At 36.7% G+C, this 21,300-nt stretch overlaps 1 protein-coding gene across 1 annotated transcript; it reads left to right on the forward strand.

Annotated features, from left to right (window-relative positions):
• The first annotated feature begins 534 nt into the window (after positions 1-534).
• On the forward strand, positions 535-18,160 carry retreg3 (reticulophagy regulator family member 3). Its single transcript, XM_056453910.1, has 9 exons — positions 535-1,121; positions 6,917-7,023; positions 10,159-10,189; positions 10,280-10,406; positions 10,699-10,783; positions 10,868-11,005; positions 13,315-13,394; positions 13,529-13,661; positions 15,646-18,160. Exons 1-9 carry the CDS (start codon positions 877-879, stop codon positions 16,200-16,202), a joined length of 1,503 nt encoding a protein of 500 aa, XP_056309885.1. The 5' UTR covers positions 535-876; the 3' UTR covers positions 16,203-18,160.
• The last annotated feature ends 3,140 nt before the right edge of the window (positions 18,161-21,300 follow it).

Genomic DNA, 21,300 nt, shown 5'->3' on the forward strand with positions numbered 1-21,300 from the left:
GACGTATAAGCAGTTTTATTAAATTAAAATATGTATTTTAGATCTTATTCTTAGTTACTGTTTCATAAATGACATTGATTGTCAACTGCATTCTGTACTATGAAAAATTTGTCCTAAAACTTTTATAATTATACTTTTGTACTTCAACTGAAATTAAATCTCTCCTGAAGAATGAATGTTGACTTTTTAAAATAAGAAATATTAATATACTCCTTTTTAAAATACATAAAATATTTTCCTAATTCTTCTATCCCCAATTTAAAAGCATATACACCCTAGTAATATCCATCTACATAACATCTATTTTATTTATTAGTAGAACAAACATCAAACTGTCTTTCATAAACAAGTTTACTAACAGAATAAAGCACAGAAAGAGTGAATCTGAGAGTATTTTATGAATGGTAAGTGTAGTGAGCGTTATAAGTGAGGCATAAGAGAGCTAGAGCCTTCACTTCAGTGGTAGGTGTTGGTTGTTGTTCAGCAGCTCTGACTATAATCCTGAGCTGCCATTGGCCAGATCAAGCCCGTCCTCCATTCAGTCTTCGCTGTTGCTCCCGCGACAAAACAACGACTGGATATGACAGCAGCACGGTGACAACGTTAAATTCGAGCCAAGTTGACACTTAAACATATTAATTCAGCACCTTCGTGCCCAATAATGGGTTTTAATTCTCATTCACTCCGTGTCAACAACGGCAGCCTCTTGAACGCACGAGGTCTGCCCACTGCTGCTCTGCCCTGAGCGGCTTCAGGCTAATCGGCTAGCTCGCTAACCAAACCGTTTCTTTAGCGCGAGGGTTGTTTTTAGCGTTACATTATTGTAGACTTTGTTGGTTTGTCTACTGACACTTTTTTTAAAGAAACACGTTGAGTATGGCGAGTGGAGCAGAAGAAGCGACTGAAGCGAGCGGTTGTGCGGGGAGGCTGCGCTCCAGCGGCGGCCTCCGGAGTGGCTCGTGCTCCGGTGGGACATCCGAGGAGCTCCGCACGGTCAAAACAACGCTGCTGGAGCGGTTGGGGCCACACGAGCGCCTGCTCACCTATTTGCAGTCCGTTTTGTTATGGGAGAGACCCTTTCACAGCGTCCTACTGTTCACGGCCGCCAACGTCACGTTCTGGTGAGTGGATGAGCTTTATCTTCATGGATTTATTTAACGTGATCTCGGGCTCTGTTTACAACCCAGTGCATTCAGCCGAAGCGTTTACATTATTAATGGACTTTTGAGGACCATGCGTAGGCCTTTCAGGTTTTAGATGGATGCATATACGTGTCTGGGTGTTCCAGACTTTTGCTCCTTTTAATTTAAGATAAGAAACAGATGGTCAGGTTAGGAGACTATATTTAGACTGAGAGCTCTGGCTGTGTTGGTGGTGGTGCTACTGTAAACATAATGCTGTCCGTGCAACAGTTTGTTATTTGAGTTTAGGTTTAATATACTAGTTCAACTCTTAGGTTTAACTTTGAGTTAGATGCAATGCCTGAATGATTTTACTAATGCTTGTTAAGCTATGATATGTTTGCAGGACATTTCTGAGTACATTGTTTGTGTACTCTATATGTTGCCTGTAATCCACCTCCTACTGTGAGTCATTGTGTAGGCAGTAGATCACTATGACAGAGATTGTGCAGAAATGCACACTTGTTTTATTCAATTACATATGTATTTATTGATATAATTGAATGCAAATCATTGTATATAGTTAGTTAATGTTATGAAGAGTACAATTAATTAAAACTAATAGAGGTGTGTTTGATAAGCTAATTTTTGTTTTATTTTGTCATGATAACATTCCTTCCAAATTTTAAGTATGCAGTGCAGTCAATGTAAGTAATGTGGGTAAAAGCATCAGCTAGGTGCCTAAATGGAAGAATTGTATTCTAATTGCAGTCTTTTCTGTTTCGAAATAAAGTATTGCCATTGTCTCATGACATTTCAACCTTCCACTCAAATAGGGTGTAAATCTTTTGCCAGGTCATGTGGTTTATTGATGTAGTCATCAAAGAGCATTTGCCACACAGAGAGATCAGTAGGATGTATAATAGTTCCTAAACCAGTTGGATGGGCCTGGTGTTCATGGCCTCTTGTTTATGCCTTGATTATTTTCACTGGCCATCCTACCATGGCAAGCCATGTGCTTTCAGTACATACTTGACATTTGTGTTTCTAAGGTCAATATACATGAAAAAGAAACCTGTTTACTTCTGTGATGTATGAGCAATTCCATGCAAATGTCAACCTCTCCATAAAAAAAAATAATAATAATTTGACCTAAAGTTTTTTGTGTGTAAAAATACTCAAGTCTCTGACAATATTCTCAAACAATTATGTTTAACTTACAAATGCACACAAGTGCCAATTTTACATCTGTCACATCCATAACGAAGTTTTTTTTTTTCTCATAAAATCAAAAATGTCAAATAAAATAAAATCAATCATGTTTGTTCTACAGTGAGCCAACTTTTATCCTGGAGCATTATTTCTTTTGAGTTGTGTAGTTTAACTCTCAGAATTTCAACAAAGTATGTTGTAAACTGTAAACTCGCAGACTTCTTTGGTCATATCCATAACGCATGTTTATTTTCCTCATTTAAAATATAAAATATGTTTACCGATTGACATTTTTCTGATTCCATAACTCTGTTTAGTTGTTTTGGAAAATTTAAACAGGTTTCAATATAATGTTAATGTATAAGAAAAGCACTACAAAATACTCCTGTCTTTCCCATTTAACACCAGTGCCTTGTTCATATCTGCTCGCCTAACTAGGGCTGCATGTTAATCGAAAAAGATCACAATCTCGATTTGACCCTACACACAATCTTAATTCAGCTTTTCTATCATTCAGCCAATTATATTTTCAAGGTCAGGAGAGAAGCAAGGCAGTTGCACAAGTCTTCACAGCAACATTGACACCATCAAATGGGGTTAAAAGTGTCACATACTGTATTTATAAGGTAATATTCACATTTTTGCCAGAATCGTGCAGCCCTACGCCTAACATAACATCAATTGAATTATATAAGATGCAGCATGGTGGCACAATTGCCTTACAGCAAGAAGGTCACTGGTTCAAGCCCTGGCTGGTTCAGATGGCATTTCTGTGCGGAGTTTGCATGTTCTCCCCATGTTCGCGTGGGTTTCCTCCGGGTGCTTCATTTTTCCCCACAAGTCCAAAGACATGAGCTATAGGTGAATTGAGTAAGCTAAATTGACCGTAATGTATGTGTGTGAATGAGTGTGTATGGGTGTTTCTCAGTGATGTGTTGCAGCTGGAAAGGCATCCGCTGCATAAGTTGGTGGTTCATTCCGCTGTGGTGGACCCTGATTAATAAAGGGACTAAGCCGAAAAGAAAATGAATGAATGAAGATGCAGCACATTTCAGATAATAAAAAGCCTGATTTATATTATATTCTAACTAGATGTGCTACAAACCAGTCTGTTTATGCAAATTAACCCTATTAATGAAATTCATGTTCTGGTTTTATTTTCCACCGTTAATAATAATCGTAATGTTAATCAACGGTCAAATAGTCATTTAAGCTTTTTTTTAAGCAAACTTGCATCAAGGCTCCAGCCTGACATGTACTGCCCACAACATTTTTCCTCTTTTCTTGAAAAAATGTGGTGTTACATTAGTAAAATGGGTTGCAAATTAGATTTTATGTCGATTAAATTCTATAAAGACCGTTCAGTACGTCTGAAGCTTAGATGAAATCCTTTAGGAAGGAAAGCTGTATGGGAAAGACAGTATTAGTACAGGCTGGATGCCACAGTCTCTTTTTCTTTACTGTTCAGGCATGCAGTCTTCATTCACTTAGTGCAGTCACCCTCTCCATCAGAGAAATATTCCCCCAGATCTTATTATCTCCTTTTATTTGCCTCTCTGAGCAGAAGAGGAACACGCTTGTGGTATTTCTTTTACTGTAAAGACATATATTTATAATGATGTACTAAAGACTAAATAAAAAAGCTACTTCACTTCCCTTTTATATATTAGGCCTTTTATATATTAGGCCTAGGCAAAATCCCTTAATAGTCCTGCTGCTAAAACAGGACAAGCATGATGCTAGCAATGCCAAGGTCATCGGTTTGATTTCGGTGAATGATTAAATGGCAATATATGCTTTATACTGCAAGGTAAGGTGTCACGGTAGCGCAGTGGGTTGCAGCTGGAAGGGCATCCGCTGCATAGATCATATGCTGGATAAGTTGGCGGTTCATTCCGCTGTGGCGACCCCAGATTTTCATATAGACTTGAATACTGCAAGGTAGGTTGCTTGGGAAACTTGCCAAATTCATAAAGCTCTTGTTTACATCTGGGATTTGGATCGGTCAATTGGATCAAACCTGTTTTTTTTGTTTTGTTTTTTTGACCACATTGCTTATTTTTTTTGAAGAGAGGGTCTACAGTGGTGTGAACAGTTTGTATGTGCTAATATAGTCAGATAAGCATGTGCAATTAACATATGAACATGCCAGGAGACAACAGAAAATGATACAGAGTACTAGAGTACTAGAGTAGTAGAGTAGTAGTGCTGTGCGTCATTTGTTTAACCCTTTAAGGTTACATACAGACTGACTGGCTGACTGACAGTGCGTGATGCGTGAGTCCAGCAAACACGATGTATAGCCATTTTACTTTACTTCAGGACACATTAATACCGGAGGCATTCAGAAATATTCCTAGCAAATCTAATAAATGCGGGAGACATACTCTGTACATAAACGCACTAAATCGCACCTCAGCAGCGTTTATTTGAGAGGGCAGAAGAAGATCTGCGCGCTCTTGAAGCGGCTTATATTTGAGGGGGCGTGCAAGAAGTTTTGTGCACGAGCAGAATAAATCGGCATGCAAGCAAAGAGATCCGCATGCTGTAGGCTATTACATAAATGCAATCTCGACTTCTAATACTGCGCTCACGACATTTGTCATTGAAATAACGCCACAGGTAGTTGGTAGATGTGTGTAAAAAAAAAGGCCTGCCGCCACTGCTGGAAAAAATCCTAGAGGAAACACTGATGCAGTTTCATTACATTTTGAGAATTGTCATTAGGTAGACACTAGGTGGCCTTAAGTGTGTATTCAAGCACATTCAGTTATATTATCAATCGGATCTATTTTGAACCTCTGGAAGTGGCCTTAGTTTCAGACCATTTCACCAATACCATATGTATCAATGATTTGATATAGGGATTTTATATCCATTTATAATGGCTTTGACATCTAATGTGGTTTGTTGTTTGATCCAGTCATCACCACATCCACTGTCTGGTTTCACACTGAGAGACCAGTAGTCTAGCCTTGTCTCCACACTGGCTCCGCTTTTGCTCAAGTAATTTAACAGATGGCAATTTCCAGTCCTGGAAAAACTCTGCTTTGTGTAAAAAGGCAGCTGCTCTTCTGCTTCACTCTCAAAACTGGGGAATATTTGGATTGCTCGAATATTTTGAAGGGCTTGAATTTTGGTCTGGAACTGCAACATTTCCATAATGTAGTTCTACAGGTCATTTAAGTCTATCATTCGTTTTCCATAATTTTCTTTAATTATTATTCTAATAATTTTTGTGTAAATGTCACTATGGTTAGTGTTTGCAATCTCTTTTGCGTCTGTGGACAGTCACATCATGCTTTCGTATTATTTATTATATCAGTATTAAGTGTTATCTAAATAAATGTTTAATTTTCATCATAATCATTATGTATTTTAGTTCTAATATTCTGTAAATAATCTGTAATAAAGTTGAATGTGCATTTTTTTTTTTTTTTTGGATTATTTAAAGCAGAGATGCCTAAAGTAGGGCCCGCGGGCCAAAGTTGGCTCATTGTAACCTTTGATTTGGCCCACTGTCCCATCTTAGGGGATAATGAGAACGATGGAGAGGGTTGGGGCGAATGCCTTTAACACAGCGATCATTATTTTTAATTTGAGGTAGCTTTTGGATTGTTTTATTGCTTTTTTATTTAGAGCAAACTGAAATGGAATGTTTTAATTAAATGTAAATAAATCTTTTTTTAAAATGTAAACACTGTCACTCAACGGATAAAGGACTATGCAGAAGACATCGGTGAGCAAATGAAGGCAAAAACTAGTGTAATTCTGTTATAAATGAGATTGTTTTTACTGTAATAAGTTTTATTATAAAATGTAAATAAAAAATACTGTATTAGTTAATATAAGGCAATGTTTTCTAGTCATTTTTAAACATTAATATACAAATTAAGAAATTACCTATGACAAATATTTACCTTCAGCCCACTAGCCTCAATCAAGTTTGGTTTTTAGACCTTCAAAAGAAAAAGTTTGACCACCCCCGATTAAAGTATGCACATTACATGAAATATTAGGTCATGAATTAGGTTGTCAATTGGTTTTTAATGGTATTTTAATTCCTTGCCACTGGCTTCCTTGGTTTGGGACTTGTGGAGCAGTGCATCGATGGATTTGCTCCTCAGTGTTTGGACTTTCAGCAGTGAAAATTAAACCACACTGAACTAAACTGAACTTCAACTCTGAAAACTGGACTGACACAGTTTTAATTTAATAGAACTTCTATGTTAAGCTGCTTTGACACAATCTACATTGTAAAAGCGCAATAGAAATAAGGATAAATTGAATTAAATATTTGCCTTAAAGTCAATAAAAGGTCATGGAATTTTGTAGTAAAAATGTGTAGAAAGAGTTAATTAGCCATGCTGTGAAATCACAACCGCTTGTGCAGCACATGCCTTCTCTGAGATTGCACAGGAAGACACTGGGGCCGGAAACACCTGTGGTACAAGGCTTTCTGCATGATGAATGCATGGCGTATCACAAGGTTTAGGTCAGAGATTTAGTGTTTCAGAGTCTGCATTGAAATCATTGTTTCCTTCACACTGCAGTGTTAATAAAAGGCATGCTTCTCTTCACAGGTTTTTTGCTCTGAGCTCTTTAAGGTTGCTCTTTCTGCTGGCATCAAGTCTGGCTCTGGCTGTTTGTGTGGACACTTGGAGGAATAAGATCTGGCCCAAAATCAGAGGTAAAAAATTGTCATCCATGTTTACAACTGCTACCCAAGTACACAAGACCTTGCAGTCTCATCTATCTCCCATCTGTCTCAATATTAATTAAAGTGGATGTAATTAAAACCTCTCCATTCCCTGTGCTATGACCCACTCAAGTTTCTTTTCTCTCTTCCCGTTCGCACAGCTCCTATGAAAGTGACATTTTCTAGCAGTGCTGTTCCATGCGCTGAACAGTATCGACCTGAATCAATATTTTGCATGTAGCCGATGTGCAGAGGCTTATTAGCATTTGCTCTGCACTTTGGGAAGCTTTAATAGAACGAGCACCAAATTCTAGTCTAATTAAAGAGACTCTTTTAAGCTTGATTTATTATTTAAACTTAACTATAACTATATGGCAATGTATGGTCTGCCACATGTACAATAAATGGAGCTATTTTTTTCAGAAGAAACAACACATTCTTATCTAATTGTCGTCGTTTATCAGTAATTCCAGTCTTGCTTCATGCACAAACATAATTAGTTTGCATAATGGCAGTATATAGTCTTCACTGGCTGTTCAGAAGCAACATCTGCTTTGACAATTGAACACTTTAGTTGAGCTGTTTTCTACTTCCTTAGAAATAAGAATAAGAGTTTGCTACTGTATAAGTGACATCATCATTACTGTACGTATCAGTAGGGCTGTGTGATTAATTGAAATCAAATCGCAATTTGAAACGCTGTGATTATTTAATCACAAGGGGCTGCAATATGAAATATGTGTGTATTATTTCATTTCCCCTGTGCAGAGCAAATGCATGACAACAGGTATTCTTACATTTATCCTACCCGTCAGATTATGCTACCAACATTGAATTTGAATGGTTCTGAGGTTGGGGTTAGGGATTAGATAGGTTAGGGCGATATTACAGCTTCATATCACACTAATCTACATAAAAATTTACATTAATTCATTTTCTTTTCGGTTTAGTCTCTTTATTAATCTGGGGAAGCCACAACAGAATGAACCGCCAACTTATCCAGAGTATGCTCTATGCAGCGACGTCCTTCCAGCTGCAACCCATCTCTGGGAAACATACATGAACACCGAGAAACCGGAGCACCCGGAGGAAACCCACGCGAACGCAGGGAGAACATGCAAGCTCCACACAGAAACGCCAACTGACGAACCAGCGACCTCCTTGCTGTGAGGCGGCAGCACTACCTACTGCGCCACTGCGTCGCCCATTAAAATTTACTACAGCTAGCAAAATCTGATGGGTAGCAAATTGCATCATCAAAATGTGCTACCTACTTTTTGAATGGAAGATAGGGCAATCTGATAAGGTAGGACAAATCGACAGATCACCGGCTGTGTGTGACATCTTTACTAGCCAATTAAGTGATCACAATTTTAGTTCTGCCCAATTAGAATTGCGCAATCGAACTATGCCCACAATATAAAAAAGAAAACAAACAGAAAAGCGCTGACAAGTGGGATAATGGCGTCCGCTGCTTCAGATGCATTATTAGACAAATTAATATAAAAAAAACAGCATTTGTATATGGGAATATTTTGTCATAGACGCTAAACAAAAGCAGGTATTTTTTAAGAGCTGTTCCAGAATTGTTGCCACGGCTTACAGATTATTGGGCTGAAGCTTGACTACAAAATTAAATCATAAATCAAATCGCAATCTGTCAAAAAAATTGCAATTAGATATTTTCCCCAAATCACACAGCTCCTATGTGTCAGTGTGTTTCAACGTGCTGAGGAAATATGGTGATGAATGTTTTGTTTTGAAATACTCTATAAAAGGTAGACCAATTACAATGGTGGGCCATCAGTTTAGAGAGAACATGTCCCATAATTAACAAGCTTCTCAAAAAGCCATTTTAGTTTTTAGTTCTGAGAATTCATGGACTTTACTCCTGCTATTAAACTAAAGATATTGAATATCTTAAAGCTAAGAATCACTCTTACTCTCCCAGTTTTTTAAGGCCCATTTACACTAAAACATTTTAGTTTTAAAACGGCGTTTTAGAATGAAAACGATTCACTTCCAAACTGGCGTTTTATCTAGCGTTTCTGTATCTAACGACTCTTTGGTCTTTTAGTCTATTACTTGTTTTCAGGTAACGTGCCTTGGCTGAGTGCAAAGATAAGTTCATATATTAATAAATGTAACCACGTACACTGATTCCACACATTTGACTGATTGCTTGCCTTTATTTCCTACAATGTATAAACTTATTGTACATTGTTCCTTATATCATGTTTTCATTTTATTCTTAAGAAAGTGAAACAGCGTAGCCAAGGAAAGAATGCAAGACTGAACTGTGTGTACTTAATATTGTGAAAGCCCCAATCAAAGCCTCCGTTTTCAGATGTCTCCATTTTCTGACATCCACACTGACAGGGAGCAGCAGCGTTTTAAAATGAAATCGGTCTTCAGCATTTCCAAAATGCACCGTTTTCAGCGCTCGAAAACTCCAGGGTAGTGTGGATGGAAGGCATAACCGTAGCAGAATTTATGCATTTTAATACGAAAACGTATGAATGTAAACGGGGCCTAAGACAGATCGAGAGGTCTCTCAATTGGTCAGTTGTTAGCAGGGGCTTGTGATGGCGCTGTGGAGTACAGACAGTGGCATGTATGGTGGTGATGCGCTGAAACCATGATGCAAGCATTGTGCTCAATTGCAGAAACACTTCTACTTTGAAAATAAACAGCAGATGAACGGCGATTCACCATTTGACGCTTCCCTTGTGAAACAGCTTCTTTTGTATGTGTGTGTGTGTGTGCGCGTGCGTGTGCGCGTGCGTGCGTGCGTGACCACAAATATCAAAACTCTCTCTGATGGTGCACTGGAAGCTGAAATCCAAAAGTGCAGCCTTGCACCAGTAAATGTTTTATTTTAGTTGTTCTTGTCTCTGTAATGTGCTGTTTTAAATATATATTCTCTTGAATACTTTGATAAAATAGACACTGTTGCATGCTGCATTGTACATTACTAAAAAGTCATATGAGTTTTATTTTTAACCTTTGATTTAAAATAAGGGCTTTTAATATGCATAATGGTGCATTTTAAACTAATGTTAGAAAGCTTGCTGCAGTTAACTTTCACAAATGTGCCTGACATTGTTTGGTTTTTGTCTTTTACAGTTAAAAAAACAGATGAGAGTGAGAATGAAAGGTAACGTGTGATTTGTATTTGTTCTTACAGTCAGTTTAAAGGACAAAATGGTTTAATTGTTATCTTTGTTCTATTCTTATTGGCTCACAGCTGGGGTCTGGTGCAGCCTGGGACTTTAAGTGTACCTGAATTATGCCACCACCTGGCTGAAATTTGGGTTACAGGGTCTTCCTGTGCAACAAATGTTGTGCAGTTCAAACGGCACAATCCAGGGAAGGTGAGATTACTCCCAAATACACTGGTACACTAATTTTACACTGGAAAAGTCAACGTTGTTACATTTGCATAGTGTTATTATAGATCAAATATTCATGTGCAGAATATAGTTATTAGTTTGAGGAATATTATGGAAAGGAAATGACCCATTTAAAAAGGAAGCAACATGCAAACTTCCTTGTTTAGAGCTTTCAGATGCAGTCATTGTTTATAAGATGCAAAAACTTTTGTTTTTATTCAAAACATTTGATACATTTTTATTTCATGCAAAAATCCTGAAACTTGTTTTGCAGTTTTGTGTGCTGGTTTGTGGCCTGTTCACTTTAGTGGCCATGGTGGGGCGCTACATCCCTGGACTTGTGCTTTCATATGCGGCTTGTGAGTAGCAGAAATCCTTCTGGGCTGGCTCATTATCTCCAGTGCCTTAAATAATGCTAAATATTTTTCTGATTTATTATTCAGTGCTGGGTGTGTTGCTGTGCCCACTGGCGTTGTATTATCGGCTGTGGCAGCATGTGTGTGTGAAGCTGGAGCCAGCCCTGCAGTGGCTGGACTTCAGTGCCAAAGGATACATGATGTCAAAGCCTCTAGACAACCAATGTGAGTATATTGTGTCTATACATAAATCCATAAAAGATAAAAAAAAATAACCTGAATATTTCAGTCTTTTATTTTTTGGAGTTGTAGTTTAAGAATTATTATTATTATTATTATTATTATTATTATTATTATTATTATTATAGCCTTTATTTGACCAGGAAAGACACATTGAGATTGAAAATCTCCAAGATTAGGCAGTTTACATGTCACTTAGGTCTAACAAACAAAAAACAATTAACATGAATCACACATTGACAAACAGACTGTTTAAAACATCTACAAGCCTGTGTTTCAATTTCTAAATCATTTATACGTTTTTTTGTTTTTTTTTAATAAAGCAGTGAAATCAGTTCTTTAAACTGCAAATTTGTTTGTAAATTATTCTATGCTAAAGTTGCTGCTTATTCAAAAGCCTTTTTCCCCATCTGTCTGCACTTTTGGAACAGACAGTAAATAAATATCCTGTGATTGAAGGCCATAGCTAAGGACAGGTTTTTTACAAAATGAAACTAAGTATTATAATGATTAAATTCTGACGAAATTCTAAAATTAATGAATTTAAATTATATCATCATTTACTCATCCTTCCCTTGTTCTTAACCTGTTTGAGTTTCTTTTTTCTGTTGACCACAAAGAGAGATGTTATAAAGAATGTTTGGAAAACAAATACAGCAAACAATTTCTATTGAATATTTTATCTTGCTATTAATATCAATTGGTGCTTTTTTTTTTTTTTTTTTATATACATTCTCACGAATATCTTGTTTTGTGTGCAACAGAAGAAACAAACTCATAAAAGTTTAGAACCACTTGAGAGTTAGTAAATGATGAGGAATTTTTCATAATAACATGGGATTAAATTAGGTACACTGTTTCCACCTTATTTGGCATTGTGAAAGTAAGTTGCTTTCTTTTATTCATTCATTCATTTTCCTTCGGCTTAGTCCCTTTATTCATCAGGGGTCACAACAGCAGAATGAACCAGCAACTAAAGGCTGATTTATACTTCTGCATCAAGTGCACGCGTATGCTCCGGCGCAGCCTTAGAGTGGTCGCATAGCCATCGCCCTGGCTGCCGCCGATGCTGATGCGCACCTCTCAAAAAATATAACTACACATCGCAACGACGTGTGATTAGCATAGACGGTGCTGAGAGCCCGCAAGCCTGATGGAGCGAGTGTTAACAAGTTTCGAGTCCCGTGAAGGATCTCCAGATGGAAACTTTTGTTTTGTGTTTACCTTATGATTAAAGTTGTTGCACGTCCACTGGTTCTCTGAATGAGTTTTAGCTACTTGTACATTAAGGTAGCGATTAGAAAAAACAAAACACCCACAAAGAAACTTGACACAGAGAAACATAAAAGCCTACTGCCAGCTAGCGTTTCGGAAGTGTTATTGCAGAGCAACACAAACAGCGCTCAGAAGTATAAATGCATGACGACACGCAAGGCAGGCGCCATGGGTCACGCTGATCACTCTACACAGAAGTATAAATCAGTCTATATGCAGCATATGTTTTACACTGTGAATGCCCTTCCAGCTGCAACCCAGTACTGGGAAACAGCCATACACACTCATTCACACACATACACTACGGCCAATTTTAGTTTATTCAATTCACCTATACCGCATGTCTTTAGACTTTGGGAGAAACCGGAGCACCCGGAGGAAACCCATGCGAGCACGGGAAGAACATGCAAAAAAATCTACACATAAATGCCAACTGACCTAGCCAGGACTCGAACCAGCAACCTTCTTGCTGTGAGGTGACAGTGACACTTTGTCAGCCCTTCATTGTCATAAAATAAAACACTTACAACCACGAACTCCAACACAAATCCTTTCAATTTAATGTATTTATAACAGATAAAGCAATGAGAAAAAGAATAAAACTAACAGAAATTATAGTGGCATCATTTACAAATGTGCATTATAGACTTCAAGAAAAAACTATGTAATTCAGATTATCGCCAAAAGACAATTGTTAAAAAGGCATTTGCCATTGAATAATTTATGCATGAGTGTGTCATTGAATCATTCATTCATATTTTAAAAAGTAATCAACTTCATTTAATTAAAAAAACCTACACCAGTTAGACTTTATTAAAAACTTCCATTCAGAATCATGGAAGAATCATAAGAATTATAATCTCTATTTGAAAAAAAAATAATAATGTCATTGTCAGTTTATCCAGAAGTTAGCAGCTCTGTTTAATGTTGTCTTATATTAGAATGAAGAAACTACTTGCAGAACTACTGCATCTAATCAAAACTGTTCAAAACTAATGTTGACCCCTCTGTGTTTGTAGTTCTTCGTAAGCCCATCAGGAGCGGGAATTCGGATGATGTTAGTGACAGTGAAGAGGAACTGGCAGCATTCTGCCCAACGGTGAGTCCAGAAACAGATGTTAAATATAACGTGGATTTACAACAGTTGCTTGATCATGTAGTAAAAAGCAACTCTCTTTTAACTCACTTGCACTTTCACTTTAATGAACTCACTTGAATGTTTTGCACCTATAGTTTGATGAAGCCGTGGTGGCTAAGGAACTAGCACTGACTGACTCTGAGCACTCCGATGCAGAGGTTTCATACATGGATAACGGCACCTTTAATCTCTCCAGGGGTCAAACCCCCCTCACCGAAGGCTCAGAGGGTAAGACACATTAAGTCTTTTGATGGCCGTTTTCACTGATTGGTATGCTACGGTATGGACCGGTACGTTTTTATTGCCGTTTCCACTGTCAAATGGTACCAAAAGGCGAACCGTACTGTACCACTTTTTGGGTACCCTTTCTAAAGAGTACCTAGCATGACAAAAGGGTACCAAAAGGTGGAGCTAAACGCACAGCTGAACGCAATTGGTTTACAGAGAAGCATTACTAGTGCATCCACAAGCAGGAGAATGAAAACAAAGGAACTGCCATTTTTAAATACACAGCCGAGACATTACACCGTAAAAATATATACATATAATGACAAGTCATGGTCGACCCAAGCTCAAATAAACCTTGCCGTTGTCTTGATGAACAGCCATAAAGCCAAGAAGAACAAAATTTGCCATGTGCTGTTGTTGTTTTACGAGGCTGTCTAAAAGTGTGAGCGGTTTCGCTTTCTCCAGAGAGCTCACGTGCGCTCACTGCGCGTCTATATTTGAAATAACGAACTTTTTGAGCTGATGATAATAACGTGCTCGTGATTATTAAAGTGCTTCTGACATCCGATCCTTTCAAAAAACAGACAAATGAGAGAGTGAAGCACAAAAAAACAAAGAAGAAGCTGAAAAAAAGGAGCAAATGATTGTTTCAGCAACCTAAACCATGAACAAACTGTCAAGTTTAATTATTATCATCATCTTTTGGACTATTATGTACTCGGAATGTCAGAATGACTTTCTAACAGGGGTTACATGTGCTGGTGAAGATTAAAGACACAGATGAGAGGTGTTCACTGACTGTGAGCTAAATGTTGCGTGGTGTTTTTCAACCCAAATGAGAACTAAATGTATACTGTGTGTAGTTTTTCTGTAATTGGTAACATATTGGAGACTGTAAGGGTCTGTATGGGTTCATATATGTTGCATTTATTTATTTATTTTATATAATTGCAGACGATAGAGTAGGCTATCATTGATCTGCAGTTAAAATCAAAACATTTTCATAGAAAGGTTAGTAATGAACATTTATACATGAGTGTTTGTGTATAAAGCATTATATTTCCTTGACATTTCCTCGAGCGAGAATGACGTCGACTGAAACTTTCTGTCGTACACCACGCCCACCATTGGTACCCTTTTGGCAGTGAAAACGCAAGCGTGATAAAGGTGACCCCGATCATACCGTACCGTACCACTCAGTTGAAACAGGTCATTAATCGCAAGTGTAAAATGCTTGTATTGTAGGACTCTACATTCTTATATAATGAAGAAAAGAATGACATATTCTGTTTTAAAATGTCGAGTTGTAACAAAAATGGTTTGTGCATTTTATGTTGGGTTAATATACTTTTTAAAAGACATATAATAATAATAATAATAATAATAATAATAATAATAATAATAATTTAGAAATTAGTTCATAAATGGCAGTTGAAGAGCTAAATTAATTCAAATGAGTTCATTCATAAATTTAAAAACATGCTAACCAAATAATTTTAAAGAAATTATTAATAAATAGCAAGAATAAGACCAAAAGTGACAGATATTTTCGTTCCTCCTTAAATATAAATGCTTATCTTTGATAATTCTTGAAAAAAGTAAGACTATTTTCTAATAGAAAACTGTTATTTTAAATTGGAATATTACATTTCACAAAATTCATGCATTCATTTTTCTTCGGCTTGGTTCCTCATTTATCAGGGCTCGCCACAGTGGAATGAACCGCCAACTATTCCAGCATATGTTTTCACTATATTACTTTAATTTTACATTGTTGATATTTATATTTTTTATTATATAAAAGCATAAAAAAAAAACATTTTAAAAATTCTACTTGTGCCCAAACTCTTAAAACCAGGGTTTATTTTGAACTAATTAATAGGCCAAAAAGCAGTGTCACATTACTGACCACCGACCAGCATATCTTATGATAACCACTATTTGTTCAATTTATAATAATTATCACTATTTATTCAACATATAGATCTAGATAGACACAGCGATCCAGAGGAATCATTTGCCTGTGGGCTCCCAGACTTCCCCTCCATCAACCCGGACGCCACACTGATGGAGGACGATGATGACGCCAGCATAGGGCTGCCCAGTCTTAACTCAGCTGCGCCGTCCGGCCACCGTGGCTCTACCTCTGCCCTGCTGGACCTGAACACTGAGATGGACTCGGACCAGGAAGACCTCGAACTCTCCCTCGGTTCCCTAAATACTACCTCTGACCTCACTAGCAACCTGGCAGGGGTCATCGCCAGCAACATGATCCAGGCAGCCATTGCAGGAGCCATGCAGCCCCGTCCACCGCAAGGTCCTCGGAGAGAAAGCGCCCCCCGCGTTGGAGCCGCTCCGAGAGGATTCAGAAAGCAGTCGAGCTCTGAGCTGGACACAGACCTGGACTATGACGGAGAAGACTTTGAGATGCTGGATCAGTCCGAGCTCAACCAGTTGGATCCATTTGGAGGAGGTCAAGGCGGTCAAAACCGAACCCAGGGATCCAGCTTCCTGTCCAACTTTCTGGGGAAGCCACAGTGAGCGACGTTTTGTGGATGCTTTCCTCCGTCTGTCTGTTCTTTGTGTTCCTCGCACCTTGATCCGAGTAGAAGTTTGCAGTGTTGGTTTGAATGTCTACCGAGATGATGCTTTTAATTCTTCTTTTTTTTCTGACTGAGTGAGAAGGAGAAGAAGCGTGTTTGTTTTGCACTGTTATTGAATGATTAGCATCACTCGTCAGGATCTCTCCCCTGGCTATAGATGATATCACTGTGAATTAATCTTCTTTGTAGTCAGACTCTTCGTCAGATATGCTCCGTGAGCTTACGTGTCCTCTTTCGTTTCGTTTTTGGGTGTGTGCGTGAGACTCGGGTGCGAAAGACTCCGATTTACTTTGTAGGCTAAGCAATAGGACAACAATCATAGAAACATTTGGGATCTCTTTAAAGCACAGGTGTCAAACTCAGTTCCTGGAGGGCCGCAGCTCTGCACAGTTTAGTACCAACGCTAATTAAACACACATGGTCAAACTAATTGAGTTCTTCAGGCTTGTTTGAAACCTACAGGTAAGTGTGTTAGAGTTGGGTTGGAACTAAACTGCTGGGCTGACAAAGTTTGACACCCCTGCTTTAAAGGAATGGTTCACGCAAAAATAAATTCTGTAGTTCTTTACTCATCCTCCAGTTGTTCCAAACCTTTTGAGTTTTTTCTTAGTTGAGAATGTTGGACAGCCATTGACATCCATAGTATTTGTTTTTCCTACTCTGGAAGTCAACGGCTACCAGTTTCCAACATTCTTCAGATTGTTTTGTTTTTATGTTCAACAGAAGAACAGAATTCAAATTTAGAACCACTTGAAGGTGATCAAATGATGAGAAGTTTTTATTTTTGGGTGAACTATCCCTTTAATGGGATTGGCCAGTCAAAAATGGAAATTGGCTTTTCACTCTCATTATGTAGATGAATTTTTCTTTTCTTTAATATAACAGTAAAGATTTTTAGCTTAAGTGATTTTTCTAGCACTTTAAGGGTCCAAAATAAATAATTGAATGTATTAAATATTAAACTATTCATTTTTGAGAAGTAATAATTAATAGAAATTAATAGTTGTGACTTTTGGCGGTACATTGAGGTCTTGTGAAGTGAATCAATCGTGTAACCAGAAGCTCCAGACTTTCGTGATTGCACTCAAGACTGTTTGCAGAAGCTGTGTTTTAAAGGTTATAATATATGTTGTACATTATTTCTTGGACAGATCAATCATTTCTCTTTATTAGACCTTAATGTATCATCAGAAGCCATCGGTATTCATTTAGTTTTGTATTAATTTGGGTATTCATTTATTTATGGTTGGGTATTGTGCTTTTGATTGCTTAAGTGCTCTTGACTTGCATTTTCTGACTCACCAAAGAGCACAGTTTCAGCTAAAACTCTTTAAGAGAAAAATAAAATCTATCAACATCTTGTTTGGCCTATAAGCTTGAGTAAGTTAAAAGCCAGTTTCATTTTTGAGTGAACTATACCTTCAACTTCTTCTAAACCAGCAAATTTACACACACGTCTTACAAAGTTTTCACATCTTTCTTTTTCATGCTGACTGTGTTGTTTGTGTCTTCAATAATAACACAAGGGACCAAATCAGACATTCCACCATCAGTGCTGACCATGTGTACAAATATGAAGTCTCTGAAGATCCTGAAATCTATAGTCAAGACATCGCTGATCAAAGGAATCTGAAGTAATGGTGACTTATTAAAACTGCAGCCTCATCTCATGTTAATAAATCATTTACTTACTCTTATAATTTCACCAAACTTAAGTAACTTTCTTTATTTCTGTGGAACATAAAGCGGATGTTTTGAGAAGTTGTTTTTTTGACAATTTATTGGAAATCAGTAGATCAGAACTGCTATTTTAGCAACATTAATCAAAATGTCGTAATGTTCCACAGAACAAAAGTCATATAGTCGAAAAAATCATAGTTTATCAGTGATTTTTTTTTTGTGAACTGACCCTTAAAGAGTTTAGTTTACTTATGGTCACTAAATAATAAACAACAGTCAGTTTTTTACTTTACCATATATTTGCACCTAACCTTTCCTCACCTTTAATTTGCTTCTTTACACGCTAACATTCATAATCAATTCAATCTTATAGCAAAGAAAAGACATATTTCTTAAAATATATTGGTTACTTATTCATTTCCTGGTCATTTTTGCCTCAACTTTGAAGTAAAAGTAGCTTTTTATTTGTCATTTGGCTCATTTAGCATTTCTTCCACAGTGACATTTACATGTGTGTTCATATTGGGCTGGATTTCTTTCTTCATTACTTGAAAACCAAGAGTTAAAATCAATGGTAGCAAAGATTTTCTAAAACAAGATTTCTCTAGTGAATATTAAGGCAGATTTTCACTATATTTTCTCTCAGATTGCTGTTTTTTTGTATCTGTTCGTCTGCCAGTCAGTCAAAATAAACATGAAACATCGCCAGCTTGCTTAACAGCTCAGCAATGCTGTTGATCTGGATATAAAGGCAGTACATTCATTTTGCTTGTGATGACTCTACCTCAAACAAGACATTGGGCTATAACTGCCACCTGTTCATACACAGCCTTTAGTCAAACACACCTTTAACTGTTAGGACTTTACACAGGAACTTTTTTATATACAGGTCAAACTATATCCTCTGCATCCTGGTCTGATATGAGATTCGGAGCATTAAGTACAATACTAAGACGCAAAGGATTTAACTTCATCCTTTCTAGTGTGATGGAGCTGTTGGAAAGAAATGAGTGGAATTTGCTGTTTCTTTAGTACATGCTGACCCATTTTTCTTTCAACTTTGCACTTTTGCCAGGTTTCTGTGTTTGAGGCGATGCTGATTATATAGATATCTTTGCTGGCTTTCAAATTTCATTATTGCGTATGCTGAAAAGCAGGAGAACTGCAATGAAAAGGCATTCTGTTATCAGAGAGCAGTCAAATAAAGGTTTTTTTTTGTTTTATTTTCCAAGCAAACAGTTTGGTTTCCTTTATTTAAAGTAATGAAGCGTTGAGGAAACAGCTTGTCTTTTTTTATCTCTGTATTCACAGTCTGTCACTTCCTGCTGTTCCAGTTTATTACATTTCAAATCCAAGTCTTATTTTATCCAGCCAACTTGAGTTCAGAATTAGTTTAGAGTTTTGCTGTGATTTACTCAACCCCCTTTTTTCCTTTACTTTTTCTGTCTTGCTTGATTGTGAGCCCTAGGGTTTTGAATTGCTGCTGATTTATTTTATTTTTTTGGATTGCTGTGGATTGTTTTTCAAGGTAAATAATGTGTTATACATGACATTTGTGGGATAGTTTTGTTTTTCTGGATTGCTGAAATGGATAAAGCATAACACATAGTTATTTTTAGATTCCAAAGCCTATTTTCTCCTTTTTAATTGAGTTTATTTATCATTATAATGCATACAGACACGTTTCATTGTTAACAAGGGCAATTCAGAAAATATTTGAGGTGAAAAATTGATTCATTGATTGTCTGCTGAATAAAAAGCATGGAAATATTTTGTCATTCTAGTAAGTGTGTCAGTGTAATTACCATCCATTGGGAAAATCTGGACATTTACCTCGTCTATTCATCTTTTCGTGTTTAATTCAAACTAAAGTCACCAGCAATTCAAATGGAACAGTGGAGTTCTGGTTTAAATGAAAGGAAATAATGTCCAGCGTCATCTATTGATGTTGTATTGGTGTTAGTGATTTAAATTGATATCCGTTTGAAGTCTGCCATGTTGAGGCAAACGCAAAATACAGAATCACTCATCTTTTCTTTCTTCGTGTGAGCGTTTTTATTTTCAGGAGTCTTTCCGTAGCTGGATTCTGCAGTGTCAGTGATTTTTATTTGTGTACAGAAGTATTTCCCTTTACTTCCCATTCTCTGTAATTAGTTTTTGATAACTTTTGATGTGCAAGACAATAAACTGATGAATGAACAAACCCTCGATGTGAAAAGTGTGATCTTTTTCAGTAAAATTTTATTATTTAAGATTTCATTTCATAATTTATTTATTATTTTAATACAGTTAGAGATTTTTTTAAATGTCTTGTATCAATAATCTGTTACATATCTTGCAAATTTCAAATAAAGACGGTCATTTAGAGGATTGTTTTTTTTTTTTTTTTAAATAAAATAACAAAAATGTGCCATATTTTCAGACATGTTTACATTCATATGAAGATGATAAATTGCCAATATGCCAGTTTCAGGAAATAAATATTTGATACCCCTGATTTAAAATTTTTATTTTCTAGAAATAAAGAAAAAGAATCTTTGAAATTAGAAAGGAAATTTATCAGATGAGTGATATACTAATAGCATGTCACACCCAAACTTAATAAATCAAGTATACCCACAGAAAACAGAATTGTATAGTGTTTTTTATTAAGCAAGTTCTATATGTAAACTAACGTTGGTGAAGTAGCAACAGTTTCTGCTGTTCTGTCATCAGCTGCAGATGTGAATGAATGGCAGAAGAAAGTAGTTCCTCTTACAAAAGGGTTTTTATATTCTAAGTGTTTGATTTCTTTTTTATATACCAGTTATGCTGTCAAGCTGTTGTATAAACACAATATCACACTCGTAGCAGTGCGATATGGCTGTGTATCGTCACTGGGGTACTAACAATGCACACCTCCCACCAGTATATATACAGTTGAAGTCCGAATTATTAGCCCCATTTGAATTTTTTGTTCCTTTTTTAAATATTTCCCAAATTATGTTTAACAGAGCAAGGAAATTTTTACAGTATTTCTGATAATATTTTTTCTTCTGGAGGAAGTCTTGTTTGTTTTATTTCGGCTAGAATAAAATAAAGTTTTTAATTTTTAAAAGCCATTTTAAGGTCAAAATTATTAGCCCCTTCAAGCTATATTTTTTTTCGATAGTCTACAGAACAAACCATTATTATACAATAACTTGCCTAATTACCCTAACCTGCCTAGTTGCCCTAATTAACCTAGTGAAGTCTTTAAATGTCACTTTAAGCTGAATAAAAGTATCTTGAAAAATATCTAGTAAAATATTATTTACTGTCATCATGGTAAAGATAAAATAAATCAGTTATTAGAAATGAGTTATTAAAACTATTAT

Source organism: Danio aesculapii, chromosome 3, assembly GCF_903798145.1.
Source record: "Danio aesculapii chromosome 3, fDanAes4.1, whole genome shotgun sequence".
In the NCBI taxonomy this organism is placed as follows: Eukaryota; Metazoa; Chordata; class Actinopteri; order Cypriniformes; family Danionidae; genus Danio; species Danio aesculapii.

Bases quoted from the DNA above. Each gene is read 5' to 3' on its own strand.
- retreg3 (XM_056453910.1), top strand. From the start codon at position 877: ATGGCGAGTGGAGCAGAAGAAGCGACTGAAGCGAGCGGTTGTGCGGGG. The intron at 7,024-10,158 runs GTAAAAAATTGT...TGTCTTTTACAG, and splicing joins GATCTGGCCCAAAATCAGAG to TTAAAAAAACAGATGAGAGT. The intron at 13,662-15,645 runs GTAAGACACATT...TTCAACATATAG, and splicing joins CCTCACCGAAGGCTCAGAGG to ATCTAGATAGACACAGCGAT.